The sequence below is a fragment of the Misgurnus anguillicaudatus genome, chromosome 8, assembly GCF_027580225.2.
Source record: "Misgurnus anguillicaudatus chromosome 8, ASM2758022v2, whole genome shotgun sequence".
NCBI lineage: Eukaryota > Metazoa > Chordata > Actinopteri > Cypriniformes > Cobitidae > Misgurnus > Misgurnus anguillicaudatus.
In genome coordinates this window covers 13,923,846-13,942,564 of record NC_073344.2, presented here as the reverse complement: position 1 = coordinate 13,942,564, position 18,719 = coordinate 13,923,846, and the positions used below count along the sequence as shown (strand labels likewise).

The 18,719-nt window shown below is 37.1% G+C and overlaps 1 protein-coding gene and 1 non-coding gene across 3 annotated transcripts; both read left to right on the top strand.

Annotated features, from left to right (window-relative positions):
* The first annotated feature begins 1,969 nt into the window (after positions 1-1,969).
* Positions 1,970-3,192, top strand: LOC129450759 (uncharacterized). The gene is made up of 2 exons (XR_012370735.1): positions 1,970-2,031; positions 2,120-3,192. It is a non-coding gene; the product is annotated as an uncharacterized protein (transcript).
* A 772-nt stretch (positions 3,193-3,964) lies between these two features.
* pfkfb4b (6-phosphofructo-2-kinase/fructose-2,6-biphosphatase 4b) lies at positions 3,965-18,518 on the top strand. 2 transcript variants are annotated; one of them, XM_073870346.1, is made up of 14 exons: positions 3,965-4,114; positions 12,882-12,998; positions 13,077-13,173; positions 13,269-13,335; positions 14,712-14,786; positions 14,882-14,938; positions 15,138-15,259; positions 16,111-16,318; positions 16,440-16,586; positions 16,665-16,769; positions 16,850-16,982; positions 17,057-17,116; positions 17,238-17,302; positions 17,378-18,518. In XM_073870346.1, the coding sequence occupies exons 1-14, from the start codon at positions 4,063-4,065 to the stop codon at positions 17,435-17,437; spliced, it is 1,365 nt and encodes a 454-aa protein (XP_073726447.1). In that variant the 5' UTR covers positions 3,965-4,062; the 3' UTR covers positions 17,438-18,518. The 2 variants fall into 2 exon arrangements, with proteins under 2 accessions (XP_073726447.1, XP_073726446.1); XM_073870345.1 differs by lacking the exon at positions 3,965-4,114 and adding an exon at positions 9,363-9,554.
* Positions 18,519-18,719: the final 201 nt, after the last annotated feature.

Here is an 18,719-nt window from a genome sequence, read left to right as displayed (position 1 = left end):
AAACATACATTCCAAAGCATACAATCATAATTTTTACTCTATTACATTTCATAAATACAAGTTTTTTGTTTTACATTTAATATTTAAGTACATTAACGTACTTTTACTCAAGTAAAAGTACACAATTTTTATGTAATTAGGTATTAAATAAATTTTAATATGCGATATTAAAGAATACACAGTATGATTTTATGCTTAAGAATGTAGTGAAGTAAAAATTTTCCAAAGACACACACCGTAATAAAGCACAGATGCTTGGAAAATGCAACTAATGTAACTAAGCATTGTCCACCTCTGCTATCAAGTCCAATTAAATTCAATTTAAACTGATAATAGTCAGTTTTACTGGCATTTTCGCAGCAGCCGCTATGAAAACCAGCCATTTTGTTGAATGTTTGCCACTCAACAGAGCGTGCTCTGGTGTGGTCACGTGGAAAAGTGACGTCAATGCATACCATCTATTGAGGTGGTTAGGTTGTGGTATTATTATGTCATGTTGAAAATGTTATCAGCTAGTACACAAAAAAATGCTGGGTTATTTTCAACCCAAAAATGGACAAACCCTACTCGCTCGTTTGTAAATTAACCTATGCTGGATTGTTTCAATTCAAAATGCTGCATTGTTTTAACCCATTGGATCAAATATAAACATTTTCTGGGTAAATTTAACCCTGTTAAAAATAACCAAGGGTTTTTAAGTCAATGGAAAGTTCCACAAGGAAAACAGCCCTATACTGTATGTGTGTTTATATGCAGGAGTGTCAGGCAGGGCTGAACTTTGCTGAAGAGGAGGATGCAAAGGAGTTTTATACTGCTGTGCAGAAGCAAATCAGCGACAGTAAAGGTCTTCACATATGACATAAATAACATTTTGCTGCTTGCATTAAAACTATGAGCCCAAGACCACCTCCTATGTCTCACTTTTACTGCAGCGCATCCGGTACTTGCACGCAGCTACTCGGTTTCTGGATTGAAAGAGAAACTTGAAAACTGTCTTGGTGACTCCAAAGAGTTTAAGAGGTGAGAAGCAATACAGACATTTATTACGGGAACAAGGGACATTTACAGAAAGACAGTCAAGCTTAAATGTGTATATCAAGAGTCCTTGGATTTGTGAATTTAGGTGAATGTTAGGTAAGTGATGTTTATAGTAAATAGTGTTTAGATATTTGTTCTGTAAATCTGTGGCTAATAATATGATTTTGTGAGTAAATCCTTTTTTATTTACAATATTGCATTGTTGCAAAGCAGCATTACAGTAAACACATATTAGTACAGACAGTGAAGACCTAATTAAAAACAAAAAAGTTATAAAAAAATGTTTTTCATTATGGATCTCTAGATTTTTTTATTATTTAATAATAAAATATTAATATAATAATTAATTAATTGTTATTAATAATAATAATGATGTTATTATTAACCTTATTATTCTTTTTATTAGAATAGTGTTGAATTCTACATTCATTTGGTTTATTTGCTTGATTTTTTCCAAAGTTGTATGTACTTTGATCCGCTTTGTCATAGGCAACCTCTGAGCGGTGAATCTGAACCTCCACACCATGTTGATTCAGAGGAAACGCTCCCAGAGATCAATCCTGCGGTTTCTCACACAATGCCCAGTCAGGCGTGTGACTCTTCACAGACTCTCTACTCTGATGAAGACACTGTGTCACTCGCCAAGAGAAAGGGACACCTCCCACTTATTCCTCTTCATGCCAGAGCAGCCATGGTGAAATTAAAATTACAAAGTGGTATGATGCAAAACTCTGTTTCATCCACCTTGTCCGCCAGTTTACCAGGGGTGCCACCTCCTCCGGCCTTTACCGCCCCCAAAGTCCCACCAACTGTTTTAAAAAAAAGTGCTAGCTTTGCACCGGTGAGTAATTACTGTATATTGAACATTAGTACCCTTTCAAGCAGGAATGTTTGCAAATGTATCTTTATGATGTCAATTGTCGTTACTGTAGGTTACTGTTAAAGATTTCTCCTCGGGTGCAGTTAAGCGTTTTCAAAGTTTTCATGTTTACGGTAACTCCTCTCACCACATACATACACAAACATCCAAATACAGTAGTTTTTATTATTGTCCTCATTCACATATTTCTGTTTGTTGCAGCTGACATGCAGGGAGAATCTAGTTCTGGAAATTACCAGTAAAATCATCTTCCTCTCCATCACTGTGGCACAGCATTAAAATCAGTAGGATCTGCTCAAATAAAATAGTCATGATATACTATTAAATATTTTATATTTAACTATCTTTTTATATAGTCTGCTGCACAAATCTAGATTTTTTTTAGCATGAATATGTTTATGTACTCAATAATATAAAAAATACAGCTCAGGTTGAAATCTAAAAACAGCAGATATTGTCAATTAAAGGGACACTCCATTTTTTTTTGAAAATATGCTAATTTTCCAGCTTAAATTTTCCGTCACTCTTAGTACACGATGTAACTGCAGAAAAGTCAAGTTTTAAATAGGAAAAATATCAAAACTCTTTGGTTATTTTTTGCGCGATGCTAATGGTCTAATCAGATTCAATGGATTATGCTAAGCTATGCTAAAAGTGGTACAACCAGACCCAGCGATCAGCTGAATGGATTCCAAAATGGTAAAAATGTTTTACTCTAGGGGAGCTGGAAAATAAGCATATTTTTAAAAAAGTGGAGTGTCCCTTTAAATAATGTTTTGATTCTCAGTAAATAAAATCTGTCAACTTTTTTTTTAAAGGTGCAGTGTGTAATTTTTAGAAGGATCTCTTGACAGAAATGCAAAAGAATATACAAAACTATATAATCAGGGGAGTATAAAGACCTTTCATAAAGAACCCTTAGGTTTTTATTACCTTCGAATGAGACGTTTTTATCTACATACCGAGGGTCCCCTTACATGGAAGCCGCCATTTTGTGCCGCCATGTTTCTACAGAAGCCCTTAACGGACAAACTTTTTTTACGAAGATGTCTCCGAAGATGACATGTTTGTCTGGTGGTGGCTACTGTAGCTTCTCTATCCGTTTTAAAAGCGATGGGTGAGCAATTAACTGAGCCATTGGTTGCAATTCGCACCTCACCACTAGATGCCACTAAAATTTACACACTGCACCTTTAATTAACAGTTTTAAAAAGTTTATCAATACATTGACCTTTTTGTTCATTTGCGTGAGTACAATAAAATGTTTGTGATTTAATGGCCTGTATATTCGATGACAGCATAATTTTTGGCATGATAGTGACTAATAATTTAATTGCTTATAGATTTCTACACCCAAGTATAGATGATAACATAAAGGCATATCCCATTCTGCGGTCATGAATCTTAGAAGACTTTTTTTAAAGATATCAATAGAGTGTATTTGAGCCATTCCACTTGAATAAAATGTTTTATTTAAAATAATAAGACTTTTTATGATGAAAAATATTTAAAGCAAAGATGGGATATAATGAAAAAATGCAATTTTTTTTATTTTATGCTTTATGTTTATTTTTTTATTTATTTCATTAAATGTCCTGGGAACACAAATGTTCCCACCGATTCGGTGGAATAGCTCTTTTATCAAAAGAACCCATTGCATTTGTATGTGCATTTACTAAGGTATTTACTATGGGGATATAAAATAATCACTGGTTTTGTAAGTGCATTTGTCTGAAATAAGTGCTTCTGAGCATTGTGTTAGGCGCAAAGGTCATGGGTTCGATCCCAGGAAACACACATAAACTGAAATGTATCGTTATGCACTGTAAGTCGCTTTCGTCTGTTCAATTAACATAAACTGTAAATGGAAAGAGATAAAACAGTAATGTTAATTCCACCATATACATATAAAAAGCAACATGTCGTGCATTACATAATGAGTTTGAGTGTCATCGTAGGCGGTCCTCAATCTCTCTCTTAAATCGGGACGCATGTCTGTAATCTTAAAGTAAATCTTTTATATAAATCACTGCGGGTGTTCCCGATGCGCTTCTCAACGTTCATTGTGGAAAGTAGCCTAAACGCTCTTCAGCAAAGCGCGTGCCTGAGCACGTTCACCGCGAGCTGTGCTGTATGAAACCCGGATGATGAGAAATTCAAGCCGTTCCCGAGACGGACAAAATCAGTACAGCACAGGTAAGATAATGTGTCTTCCCTTTGGCAGCACTGAGCATATTTCTAAGAGGTCCGTTAAATGTGTTTCCAATCATATATCACGACTATATTACAGGTCGGAGCGGTCAACGGTGTGCGCGCGATAAACGTAAACAAACATACAAATTATGTATACAAATATATCTATATTGTGAACGAGTGGTGGTTTGCATGGTTTTTTTTGCACTGTGGTGTTGCTCGGGCTGGTGAACTTGACCTTTCGTTGTCTGTTCATCCATTCGCCCACAGCAGTAGCCTACTTGTTTTGTTTTGGTGGTTGATAATGTCATCATAATGTAATATTGAAAGTATGATAAAGAAAAACATCTTGTGTTTACCGATTTGTTGGCAATTTGTTGATTCTGCTATAGAATCACTTATGTTATGAACCCTAACGAAGCAAACTTTATTCAGTTTCTAAACGGAAAAATAATTAGTCATTTATCAATGAATTTACTGAAGTGAATTATGAGTTTAGGATTGACAATAGCACGTAGTGGGTTAATAATGTATTAAGTTATAATAAAAAAAGATGATGTCTTATTATGCTATAAGACAGCTGGCATAACATGTTGCCGTTTGGGGGGTAGGTGCAGACAATCTCATTGTGAACTATTTGGAGAATCTTTTTAACTTTCTCTTTAGTGTTTTGATTTTCTTATGCCTCGTTGTTCCAGCTGCACAAGATGTTGTTACTTTGGTATACTGTGCATTTGACACATTTCCACATACAAGATTGTGTTATAGTGTGCTATAATTAAGAAGAAAGGGGGTTTTAGATCTGATCTGATGTGAGGGGTGTGTCAGCAATGGACATTATTGGCAGGGTGGTGGTTACTATGGTTACACACCCTGGCAAACTATTTCTGGCCTCTGCATAAGTGCTAATAAATGTCTCTCGGCTTACTCTGACTGTCTCTTTTGACCCATGGGGTATAAATCTTTTTTTGTTCATCTATTCTTCCATTAAGCTGTCTGGGTAAACATCCTCATACGTTTTCTCTTTTCTTGTATACTGTTTTGTTTGTGCTGCATGTTCACACATACAGTAGTTTGTCCTGTTTTTTCACGTCTTCCTCCGCCTTACACTGCTTATTTCTTGCGCATGTGTGGCACGCTCTCCATCTCTCGATTACTCCCTTTCATCTGGTTATCTGTGTGAAAGTTCAGATCCGTTCCTCCAATCACATTTAAGGATTCAGATCTAGCTTTGCCATAATATGTTTCGTGTCTGCTTTTTTGTTAAATCAACTCAGATTTACAAGTCATGTGAACAGAGATGAGTTGTCACAACGTATAAAATATAGTTGAGAAAAGTCAACTTAATTTTCTAAGTTATAACAATTCACCTGTAGTTATAACAACTCATCTCTAGTCAAGATAAATAATAGTAAGTTGATAGTAAGTTGAAATGACTTGTAAATACAAGTTGATTCAACAAAAATTTTTAAGGGAGCAAAGTATTTTTTACAGTGTATATTGTATGTGCAGAAACACATTTTTTAAATAAAATAAACACTGGTTTGAGAAATCATGTTTGAGAATAGCATAAGAATTATAATAAGAATTACATTTTTTTCTTAAATAAACTTTGGAACAGTCATTAAGTTTCATCTGTAGCGACTAGACACATTTTCTAAAATAAAGCATATTTGTAAACAATTTAACTTAAGACTGATAATGATTTTTATATTTAACGCAAGCTCAAAACAAAGCAGTAAAAACAAATCACAATTATCCAAATACACTCATTCCATAATTTTCAGACTGACAGCACTCCTGATGTTTATTATTTTCTTTTTAAACTTTTTTAAATTTTATATTTAGAGGAAAATTATGTTTTTCTAATAGTAAGAAATGAAAACCCGTGTCATTGCTAGTCATTAATTGGACATTTTTTTATTTACCACAACAGCTAAGTAACTTTTCGCGACCCACCTTATCCCACTGTGCGACCCTAAAGGTGGTCTAAAGCAGTGGTCATCAACCCTGGAAATCTACTTTCCTGCAGAGTTCACCTCCAACTCCAATCTAACACACCTGAACCTGCTAAGCAAGCTTTTTATGGCTACCTAAAAATTTGTGGCAGGTGTGCTGAGGCAGGGTTGGATCTAAAGTATGCAAAGAGGGTAGATCTCCAGGAACAGGGTTGTGACCACTGCCTTAGATCCAACCGTGCTTCAGCACACCTACCTCTACATTTTTAGGTAATCGTGAAAAGCTTGATTAGCAGGTTCAGGTGTGTTTGATTGTGGTTGGAGGAAAACTTTTCAGAAAAGTAGCCCTGCGTTACAGTTCGTTTTTATGACCTTCCCTCGCTAACTTCCCTCAGTCTCGTACACTCGGATGTACATCATTGCTATACATTGTACGAGTGCCCACTACTACTGAAACACTTGAAGTGGGTTCAAATGGATCTAAGCCCTTGATCACATGGAAAGTAGAGACCGCCCCTTCCATCATTTGAACTGTGCAAAGCGCGAGTTGCTGAAATGATGTCCCAATTGTGTTGCATTGTGGGATATGGAGCTGCATGAAGTGTACATATGAAGTAGACTCGCTCCCTCTGTCAAAATCAAGGGAGCGAGGGTCTGTCCATACAAACACTCCGAACAGATATTTTGAATTTGCGAAACTTGGAGAAGTCAACGGCCACCACTGTTGGTGGGGGTATATAGAGGTCCGCCGTCACATGACCCAATTCTGTTTACGCCACCTTACTCGCAGGCAAGGACAGCCAGGAGTGAATATGAAATGAATGGCGCCAGCAGGAGTTCCCTATGTACTTAAAGGTGCAGTGTGTAAATTTTAGTGGCATCTAGTGGTGAGTTTGCGAATTGCAGCCAACTGCTCAGTACACTGCTCACCTCCTGCTTTTGAAACACATAGAGAAGCTACGGCAGCCGCCACCGGACAACATGTCATCGTTGGAGACAACTTAGTAAAAAAGTTTGTCCGTTAAGGGCTTCTGTAGAAACACGCCTGCACAAAATGGCGGCTTCCATGTAAGGGGACCCTCTGTGTATGTAGATAAAACGTCTCATTCTAAGGCAATAAACACATAACGGTTCATTATGAAAAGTCTTTATGCACCCCTTATAATTTAGTTTTGTATGTTATTTTGCATTTCTTTCAAAAGATCCTTCTAAAAATTACACACTGCACCTTTCAATCAAAACTTAATAGATGAAACATAACAGATCCCTATAATACCTTTTAATGTGTATCACCATTTTAGGGTTATTATTATTAATAATACAAACATTTACAATATTTTGAAATAGTAAGGTTTGTAAGGTATAAACGGTCTGGTTTAAAATTATTGTTCAACCAGTATCTTTATAAATCATACAGCGCTCAAGCGTTCTACGATTGCATGCCAAAATGGCAGAGTTTTAACAACATACTTGTTTTTTCTCTTATTTTTTCTCTTTTGTACTCTTTTTCTGTCTTATACTGTATATGCAGTCACCTGATACCTGTTTACCATGCAGTTGTATGAAATAGTCTATAATAACCCCAAGTTCTCGGAAAGTATTAAACTGGGTAATTACCTGAGCAGCTTGTTGCCTCATCTGACTAAGAAGATAACTCCTCCTGACCTGCTGACTGGACTAACCTCACACTTCAAAACATAAACAGGGATAATACGTCATTCAGCCACAAGATGGCACTATTTTCCTACTGTTCTCCATCCCAAACCATCTGCAAATAACACAATAGCACATAACTATATGACTATATTTACCTTATTATACTACATCAGTTAATACCTTATTATGCTATATCAGTTAATAATAATAAAGTATATCATATATATGTATTAGCTAGGCTACTTTATATTAGTTAAGAATATTAATGTATATATTGTGAATGTAATGTATTTAATATTATGTGGGTGTATATAATGTTTAACCCACATTCGTTTGCATAGGGCAGGCTGTATACATTTTACTGAAATGTTTATATTATATACTATGCCTATGAAATCCCAGTACATTATTTTTTTATTTACTTTTTTTAGATAAAATCATTCACCTGACCATATAATCAACATTGATATCTTTGCATATTGACTGAGTAAAACCATGTCACCGAAATTAAAGTGAAATTAGTACGTTAAACCAAACTAAAATAAAAAGATATCACAGGCTATATATACTGGTATATACTATACTGTATGTCTATAGCATGCCTTTTAATCTTAAAAGCTGATAAAGAGAGTAATGGGTTTATTAAGACCACAGAAGAAAGTATAACACTGAAAGTAATCGTGGAACTCTGAAATGATGGTAAATCTGAACATGTAGACTTCACGTGCATGTTTTTGTTAAGCCTCAGTTATGGTAAATCTGAACATGTAGACTTCACGTGCATGTTTTTGTTAAGCCTCAGTTAAATTTACGACATTGATGAAAAAGAACAGAACGTCCACATCCCGCACGATATTTACATATGTGTGCCTCTCAAAGCACACGCCTAGCGGTGCGGTCAATCTTGCATTCTATTGGTTGGCCCCCTGCTGTCGAGGGGCTTTGATTGGACAAAGACACATCAACATTCGCAGCCCATGTGTTCTACATGTGAACAACAGCGGGCTGTTTTTCTCAAACTTGGGAACTTCTTGTGGAGGGTTTCATTTTTTTCTAGTTTGGCCGCATCATTAAGTTGTTTTACGGTAGATTCAAATACCTGGTACTGTTTTTGGATAGAATGATGGTTTGTCATGTAAATTGCGTAACATTTAGACGTATTGGTCTACATTTAAGCATTTAGCAGATGCTTTTATTCAAAGCGAATTACATTGCACTCAATTTATACTTTTCTTTTAATCAGTATTTGTGTTACCTAGAAATCGAACCTTAATGTTTGTGTAGTTAGTGCTCATCAGTTGAGCAACAGTATTTTAAACTAGTAATAAAACACTTTAATGGGCAACATATTCAGAAAGCCTAATTTCTTTTGCATATGTAAATGAATCGACCGCATGATGTGCTTGCATTGTAGATAGAATAATATTATGAATCACAATGTGCTACTGTGCCATGCATTCTGTATTTCCATTTCTGTCTAATTCTAAGGCATCAAAAATAAAAAATAAAAAAATAAACATTTGTTTTAGTCGTGTGCTGTTTATCGTAAATAAGGTGGGGGGTGGGGGTGGTGTTTTTTTGTGCGCGATGTATAGTGGTTATACGGTACAGCCGCTCATTCGATATGACACACAGCCCACCGGTTTAGTCCGCTCAGTGGTCGCAGGCGTTCATCTCACAGGGATCGGGTCATGATCATACAGACATTATGAGTTCCAACGAAGATGTTATAATGGCGATTCCCCGAGAGCTCACACAAAACCCACTGCGGAAAATATGGATGCCGTACAAGAATGGACTACCGGAAAAACACATATCTCAAAAGAGAGGTACGATTGCATGCGTTTGTGTTCTACCGCGCTGCTTTATTTTCCAGAGAGCGCAGACGACGTGTTTGTCTGTATCACACCATGGGGTTTGTTTTAAGTGAAATATGCGTTTTATACACATTTATTTTCGCGCGTAGTTTAGATGTTGTCACGTGCGTACGATCTATGAGCTGTCATCTTTGTGCGTTTATAAATTCTTGTTAAAAAAAATACACGATTCATACGTATCTTCTGATTGTGTGAGATAACTAAATTGTTCGGGCGCGGAAGTAACGTATTTTACTTCGTGCATTGTATGTGAGGCAATTGTCACAATTTAAGCTAACATTGCTTGATTTTTCGCCAATAGTGCGTTCAAGACACATAATATAACTCTAGTACCAAGTAGAGCTTTTGGATAATAAATCCCAGGAGTGTGGTAAAAGCTGATGCACCGACTGATGCAATCCGGATGTATCTAAACCTGCTCAAACACATCAATATTATATATATATCTCGAACACGCCGGTTAGATACAACAGGACAAACTGTCCTGAATGGCTCATCTTAGCTATGTGATATTCACAAAGAGTCCCCTTCCTAACCTGCGTTTCTGATGCTAAAAACCGGAATGTAAACGCTGAGTGTTGCTGTATTTGTGTGCACGTGTCCAGTGCGTCAACACACGCGCAACGCGCTTTAATACTACAGCTCCTTATTATTTCTTTTTATCTGCATATTTACTTCACAAATCATAAGTCGCATAGTGATATCAACAGGCTTTGCAACGCGAGGTACAAGTGCAGTTTGAGCTTGTTTGTACCGGCGGCAAATACAGCAGGTGATCTTGTGTTTCCTCGTCGGTATTTTATTGGTTGACTCTGCAGCCCAAAGATTCTGATTGGTCAATGCCGCATCAACATTCGTGCCCCATGCGTGTTGCGAGTGAACAGCAGCGGATCCGTTTCTGTATCTACTGTAAATGGATAGTTCACTAAAAAATGAAAACTCTTTCATTATTTAGTTAAGTTGTATACATTGCTCAACAAAAAGGAATATAGTATATAATTATCGTGTGGTTTATCCTTAATACTGTATGTTTTATATACCTGTATGTGTATTCTGTGTGTTTGTATTTTAAGGAGACTGACAATCTTATTGTGGCTGTATTTTGTCTTTAAATATGGACATTGCGGATGGTTATTAATGATGATGGTGCTTTTCTAGTCTAGGTTCAGGGTTAGCCTTTACAACTCCTTAGGGTGTTGCTTTAAACAAGTAAAAAGTAACTGTGGAACAGTTGAAGTCCCTTTTGAAACCAAAACGTTGCAAAAGTAAGTTTATAGCCTAACAAGACCTTTCCTGAGAGGCTATTTAAACCTCAGAGAATTCACTTACCCAATTTAATATATGAGATTTGATATGAACTGTAGGCTGAATAAAGTGTGCTAGTTGAACAGTCTCAGCGGGCCATTACTTGATTAGTCAGCAGAGAATCTAATGTGTCTGGTGCACTATGACCAAGATACAGTATTGTGCAAAAGTCTTAGTCCGCCACCATCACCATCCAAAAATCACCCTCACGTTGTTTCAGACCTGTATCATTTCTTTGTTCTGCTGAACACAAAGGAAGATATTTGTAGGCAAGCAGAAAACAGGAGCATCATTGACTTTCATGGTAGGAAAACAACTACTATGGAAGTCAGTGGGGCTCACAAATGCTTTGGTTACAAACCCTGCCTAGAATGTCTTCCTTTGTGTCCAGCAGAACAAAGAAATGTATGCATGTCTGTAACAACTTGAGGGTTAGAACATGATGACAGAATTTTCATTTTTGGATGAATTATCCCTTTAATAACAGGTAAATCAAGAAATATTTACATATTCACAACATTTTCGGAATAAAAAAGCTTCTCGCAAAATTCGATATTTAGTGTGACTTCTCTCAACACTAAGCACATCTTGAACTCTTTTGAGGAGACTGAAGTCCCTAAGTGAGTCATTAGATTAGAATTAGAAATTAGAGTTTAATTTAATATATGTTTAAGTGAATACAGTAAGCATTTTATTAGCGGTTGTCCAAGTATAATAACTTATTCTTAAAGAATTAGCACACATTTGCTGCTCTGCAGTATAAACATATTTTTTGCAGAATTCGGCATGCCTGAATTTTAAAGAGATTTTACAGAAAACAAAATTTTTTGATGAGGCATTTTTGAACACAGCGGTGGGTCCGCAGAGTTTAAGGGGTTAATGAATGGAATAATATACAAGAAGAAAAACTTTCTGAAATATTTTTGCATGTCATTATACTTTGCCTCTAAATGTATATTATTTAAAGAAAGAGTTTACCCATAAAAGATTTTGTCCAAACAATGAACATTTTGTTAAAGCAGGGTCCATGATAGTGTTGAGCGATATGCCCCATTTTGAAAAAGTCCTATCATCCAGCCTGTGAGATCGCCGATACATTATAGTATCGGGGGCGGAGCAGTAGTTTACTCATTTATTTATTTGTTAATTTTTTACTCAATTATGACAAACCCTCTCATGCGAGGAAAAACACGCAATGCACATGTTAATTTGAAACTATGATGATAATAATAATAACCATCGCCTACTATTGTCATGAAAGCCTTCTAGTGGCGATATGTCTAGTGCTGCCTCACGATTAGTCGCGACTAGTCATGAGGCATCACTAGATATGTCTGACGATATGTCTGATCGGCACAACCCTAGTCCATGATCTCTGAAAGCCAATGTTGACATTTGAAATTACCTAAACGAACACGCCCCTACCCCAATAGAATCTGGACCTTCTTTTGATAGACCCGTTCCACACATACGCAACCCAGGCAAGATGTCGTTTAGTAGACACACACCTTACTGCTGATTGGCTACAAGTGTGTTTTTGTAGTCGGCCCGACTCCCTTTTCGAAAGTGTTTTTCAGAAATTTAGCACTCTGCCTTTAAACATTCTGGCATTTGATGCATTTCTTGCTTCCTCTTAAAAAGTCATTTGGGTATGGAGTGACAAAAAGGGTTAGTGAATGAATTTGCATTTTGGGGGGAACCATTCCTTTACCAAATTCAAATCATGTACAGATTAAAATTCCCTCAGAAGCTGCAGAGACCTCAACACTAATGTTTGCCTGACCAATAGGCTCTCTTATAATGATTAAGTGTTTTAAATATTTCAGACCGACCAAAATACAATTTTATATTTACTGTCCAGCTCTCTTCTTGCATTTGATGCTGTGTAAACACACAACACACAGCTACCTGTAGACTGATTATTATTATTAAACCTCTCTCGTTCTTGCTTTCTGTCCGTGTGTCTCCTAAAAGTTTGCATGACCAACTGTCCCACCCTCATTGTGACTGTGGGTTTGCCTGCCAGAGGAAAAACTTACATCTCTAAAAAACTCACACGCTACCTCAACTGGATTGGTGTTCCAACACACGGTACTGTAATAATGCATGCATATAAACTCAAACATTTAATGACAAACAAACAACTAACGTATATGTGTAATTTGGCAGAATTCAACGTGGGGCAATATCGGAGAGAATGTACGAAAACTTATAAGAGCTTTGAGTTCTTTCGCCCAGATAATGAAGAAGGTCTGAAGATAAGAAGGTAAGATAAGTTGGTTCAAGTGACTTGTTTTTAATCCAGAATGCTTGTTTTAATGCCGTTTTCGTGATTTTGTGTGTTTTCATTTGATTTTTCAGGCAGTGTGCTTTGACAGCACTTAATGATGTCAGGCAGTACCTCAGTGTTGAGGGTGGACAGGTTGCAGTAAGTATAGTTTTGCAAATGTTTCAATTTTATTTTAAAGATGCACTATGTAACTTTCGGGAGGATCAATTGACAGAAATATAGACATAACTATATTTTTAGGGGTGTATAAAGATCTTGCAAAACAGCTCATTCTATGGTAATAAAAGCATTAAGACGTTTACACCAACCACGTTTAAGGCGTAAAAATCACGTCTACCGTGCCTAGTTTGCCGCTTGAACGGTTCCAGTTGAACAAATCTGCTTCTTGTGGGAGGGGCAACCTTACTATAGGGGGAAAATAAACGGCGCGGGTCGATAAACGTCACGTGACTCAAAAGTGAAATGGGTATTACAACTTACCAGGTACTTACCAAAGTTCAAATTTTTCAACTCGAGTCGGGCGTCAGCCGCAAATTCGCATCAAATGCAAAATGCACAAAAAGCACCATTCACACGTACCGTGCCAGGCGCTCAATTCGCGCGAACTAGATGTGCAAATGAGGCGGAATCACGTCTTCCGCACCAAATGCCTCATTCGCGCCGCGAGACCTTCAGACGCTCGTCAACGCGTCTTCAAATTGACTTAACATTGAAATCACTCGTGCTTCATACGTCTACCGCGGCTGGTGTAAACGCAGCATAAGAGGTCATTTTTATCTACATACAACGTAGGTCCCCTTACATGGAAGTCCCTGTCATGTTTCTACAGTAGCCCTAAATGGACAAACTGCTCCAAAGAACGTTTCATCACTACGTTGTCTCAGATGACAACATTTGTCCTATGGCGGCTACCGTAGCTTTTCTATGCGTTTCAAAAGTGAGGGGTGAGCTGTTGGCTAAGATGTTGGTTGCAATTCGCAATCTTACCACTAGATGCCGCTAAAATCTACACATAGCATCTTTAACAAAGTTGTTGTACTGTTTTGCGTTATATCTTTTTTTAAGATGGTGAATGATAAAACATAGACAGCCAATCAAAATCCATTCGAATTTGAAGGTCACATGCTTAAAATGTGAAACTTAGCACTCAGAATTAACATAATGTTTCCATTCATAAATTTGGACAGTAATATATTTATTAGAGATGAACAAATACAAAATATCTGTGCCGATACCAAAATTCGATTTATTAGAATGACATCTGCCGATGCTGATAGATACAGCTAGTTTTCCTTTGGGGCTTTTCCGCCTCTTTTGATTGATCTGCCCTAATCATCAGCTGTTCTTAAACAATCTTCCGATGTCCGATAGTAGGAAAAATTACTTTTATCTGCCGATACCAATTATACGTTGATACGTTGGTGCATCATAATTTTTGAAAGCATTTTAACATATTACATATTTCAATTGATTTTTGTATCTCAGTGTTTATATTGAGTGTCTTGAATTCTCAGGTGTTTGATGCCACAAACACAACCAGAGAGAGGAGGAACACTATTACGAGATTTGCAGAACAAAATGGCTATAAGGTAAAACGCATTTTGTGTGTCGTTTACAAGCCTCTGGTCTTATTCTGTAAAAGGATAAACATTTATCTTGGTTTATGGTTTATCTTCATCCCTAGGTGTTTTTTGTGGAGTCCGTGTGTGAAGACCCCAAGGTTATTGCTGAAAACATTGTGGTAAGGTAGTGATTGAAATGGTGTGGCATGATTCAAATGTATAACCTTGTGATTTCATTCATGATTTTATGATGGTTTTAATATATTCTATAGATATATATATGGCTATCTAAATGCAGGTTTTCCTCAAAACATTAATAGTTGTGTATTTGAATTTTCCCAGACTTAATTTCTCTTTTTCTTTGTATTTTGAGAGCAGCAGGTGAAGCTGGGGAGTCCAGACTATATTGACTGTAACACTGAAGAAGCCGTCCAGGACTTTATGAAGAGGATCAAATGCTATGAGAACAGTTACCAACCACTGGATGAAAACTTGGACAGGTTGGTAATCTGTTTTCACTCAGTCTCTGTAAAAAAGTGCAAATTTTCTACTCGCATTTCAAATCTTTGTAATGTAAAGGACAAAATCTAGATAGTTCACCCAAATATGAAAATTCTGTCATTTTCTCATCCTCATGTTGTTCTAAACCTGTACAAATTTCTTTGAACACAAATGATAAATGATGGTAAGCACACAGCTGATTGTAACCATTGACTTCCATAGTAGGAAAACAAGTATTATGGAAGTATTGTGATAAATGATGATGAAGAACATATTTTGATAAATGATCCATTGAATTTCATCGTATTTGTTTTTTCTACTATGGTAGTGAACTGTCCCTAAACACCACAGTTTTTCAATATTTTACTATGTTCTTACATCAACTTAGACAAATTAATACATGGCTATCTTTTTCGGTGTGTGCACTTTTGATCTTTGTACAGTGCCTTGTGAATGTGTTGGCATTTGGCCTGGTCCCATTCATTCCTATGGCTCCAAACAGGGATAAATTTAGAAGCCACCAAACACTTCCATGTTTTCCCTATTTAAAGACTGTTACATGAGTAGTTACACGAGTAAGTATGGTGACACAAAAACTTTTTTGTTTGGAGCCATGGGAATGAGTGGGGCTGGGCTAGATGCTGACGCATTTACGAGGCGCTGTACAAGGAGTGAAAGTGCACGCATTGGAAAAAGATATGTATGTATTAATTCATCTGGGTTGAGGTAGGAACATAGTAAAATATTGAAAAATGGTGGTGTTTTCCTTTAAGAGTGAGGGTGTTTCTCGCAAAGTAAACATTGCACACGTTGGTTCCTTAACATTTTGGTCATGTATTTTGTCTTCCAGAGAGTTGTCATATATAAAAATAATGGATGTGGGCAACCGCTATTTAGTGAACCGCGTCATTGACCACGTTCAAAGCAGAATTGTTTATTATCTGATGAACATTCACATCACACCACGCTCCATCTACCTCTGTCGCCACGGAGAGAGTGAACTTAATGTCAAAGGTCGCATCGGAGGGGACTCGGGCCTATCACCCTGTGGAAAAGAGGTCTGTGTTACGTGTCCAAGTTAATGTGTCAAACATCATGTGGAAGACAGCGGTTTGATTCCTTTCTATCCCAAGTCATTTCCTTCTGGTTAACTCTTCTCTGTCTTCTTCCCTCTTGCAGTTTTCTGAGTGTCTGGGCAGGTTTATTCAAGATCAAAATATAAAGGATCTCAAAGTTTGGACCAGTCAGATGAAGAGAACCATTCAGACGGCTGAGGCACTGGGTGTCCCCTATGAACAATGGAAAGCACTCAATGAAATTGATGCTGTAAGTATCTAATGATGTTCAGTCTGTTAGCGCATCTCTAATGTGTGCGAGTGACACTTTGAACCTCTGCGTGCGCAGGGCGTGTGCGAGGAGATGATGTACGAGGAAATCCAAGATCATTATCCTTTGGAGTTCGCCCTGAGGGACCAGGACAAATATCGCTACCGTTATCCTAAAGGAGAGGTATGCTGAAATACCCTCATGCAGAATGCATCCCGAAAACATCTTCTGAAATGTATGTAATATCCTCTCTTTTTTTCTAGTCCTATGAGGACTTGGTGCAGAGATTGGAGCCTGTCATTATGGAGCTGGAGCGACAGGAGAACGTTTTGGTTATTTGTCACCAGGCTGTTATGCGCTGTCTGCTTGCTTACTTCCTTGATAAGAGTGCAGATGTGTAATATAACTTTAGTGGGACCAATGATTGATGCACATTTCTCTGACATTAACCCTTTGTGATATTTCAGATGAGCTGCCATACCTGAAATGTCCCCTGCACACGGTCCTGAAGCTTACCCCTGTGGCTTATGGTGAGAAAATCTTAAGATACCGAAATAAACGTTTTACCTTTACAAAGATATGAGCATGGGCGTAGGTTATAGTTGCTAGAACAATGCATCAGATTGAAACATACATTCTCTGTTGCTTTAGGCTGTAAAGTGGAGTCAATTTCTCTTAATGTGGAGGCAGTAAACACTCACAGGGACAAACCTGAGGTACGCACCCCAAAACATAAGTCAATACAAAACAAATTTTGATGTATCATGCTAAATCTATCCTTTAACTCTTAGAATGTGGACATCTCCCGTATGCCTGAAGAAGCCCTCGTCACCGTGCCCCCCCACCACTGACCTCTGACATCACATCCTGTACATAAGCAATACTCCCGTCATGCTGCTCCATTCTTTCTGTCACTCCTCTTATTGGTTTCTGTGTTCAGGAACATCAAGCAGAATATCAGTTATGAGTCTTAAAGATGAGATTTGTATAGTGTCTCTCTATTGCCAGATAGGTAACTGGAATCCAGTTATTATTGATTACTAACCCTAATGTTGGGGTGTGCGTGTGTGTTCATGCATGTAGGTTTGCACAAAGCAGACGTGAAATGGATACAATTTTCTTTTTGTATTTTTTTACTAAGTTTCTTTCTTTTTCTTTTTTCTGCAATCACTTTATTTTCAGGGGAGGTTCTCATCCATTCAGTGATTATAGCAAGTGTTTATCTTTTCCACGTTTTCATTGCGCATTGTTTCATATATATTGGCAAACTTTAACATCTCATTCACACAGGTGGTTGTTAAAGGTTTAGCTGACATTTAACGCTAATAGAAACCCAATCGTCTTGCATGTAATGCATTTAACTGGTAAAAATGGCTGCAGTGTACTTTGACTTTACTAACTGAACAACCTAAATATTGCATTTCATGAAAAGCATGTGATGAAAGAGCGAAGTGGCTCCAAAAAAAAAAACAGATTTATAAATTTAGAATGACACAAGAAACGTAAAAAAATATTACCTCTAATATGTTTCCTGCAAAAGCCAAATACTATGTTTACAATTTTGAAGCCTTGTTAAAATAGCAAGCTTTTTTGCACACTAAGCATACTTACGCATACTTTCCTAAATCATTGTATTTTTTTAATTGATTTGTTTAAATATACTTTTTTGTTTATAGTCTACAATATTGTTTGGAGAAAAAATTAGTGATGTTTCTTATTTTTGTTATTGTAAGCCAGGTAGTTTTTTTTCTTCTTTTTTTGGGAAATGTATGGCACTTTGAGGAAAAATACGGCTCTATGAATCAGAATCTGTGAATCATTTCTATAGGTCTTCCTTGTGATTGGTAGAGCTACTCAATCTCATGGTTCTAAGGTACACGCACAATGTAAAGATTTCTGAAAGTAGCATAAATAAACCTGTTAAAGATGCAATCGATTTCTTAGTGTATTTATACAGTAATGCAGATTTATGGCATGGTCTTAAAACCACACTAAAACTCTGCGTGTGGTTATACCTGACAGAAATAAGACCCGAGGCTAATAGCAAAGAGTACTCTTTGCTAATAGTGTCGTAAAGGGCCTTATTTCGCGACAACAACCTGTTGCCTGTACACTGTCCCGCTTATCACACGG

Bases quoted from the DNA above. Each gene is read 5' to 3' on its own strand.
- pfkfb4b (XM_073870345.1), top strand. From the start codon at position 9,434: ATGAGTTCCAACGAAGATGTTATAATGGCGATTCCCCGAGAGCTCACA. The intron at 9,555-12,881 runs GTACGATTGCAT...GTCTCCTAAAAG, and splicing joins ACACATATCTCAAAAGAGAG to TTTGCATGACCAACTGTCCC. The intron at 16,983-17,056 runs TGTAATATAACT...ATATTTCAGATG, and splicing joins CCTTGATAAGAGTGCAGATG to AGCTGCCATACCTGAAATGT.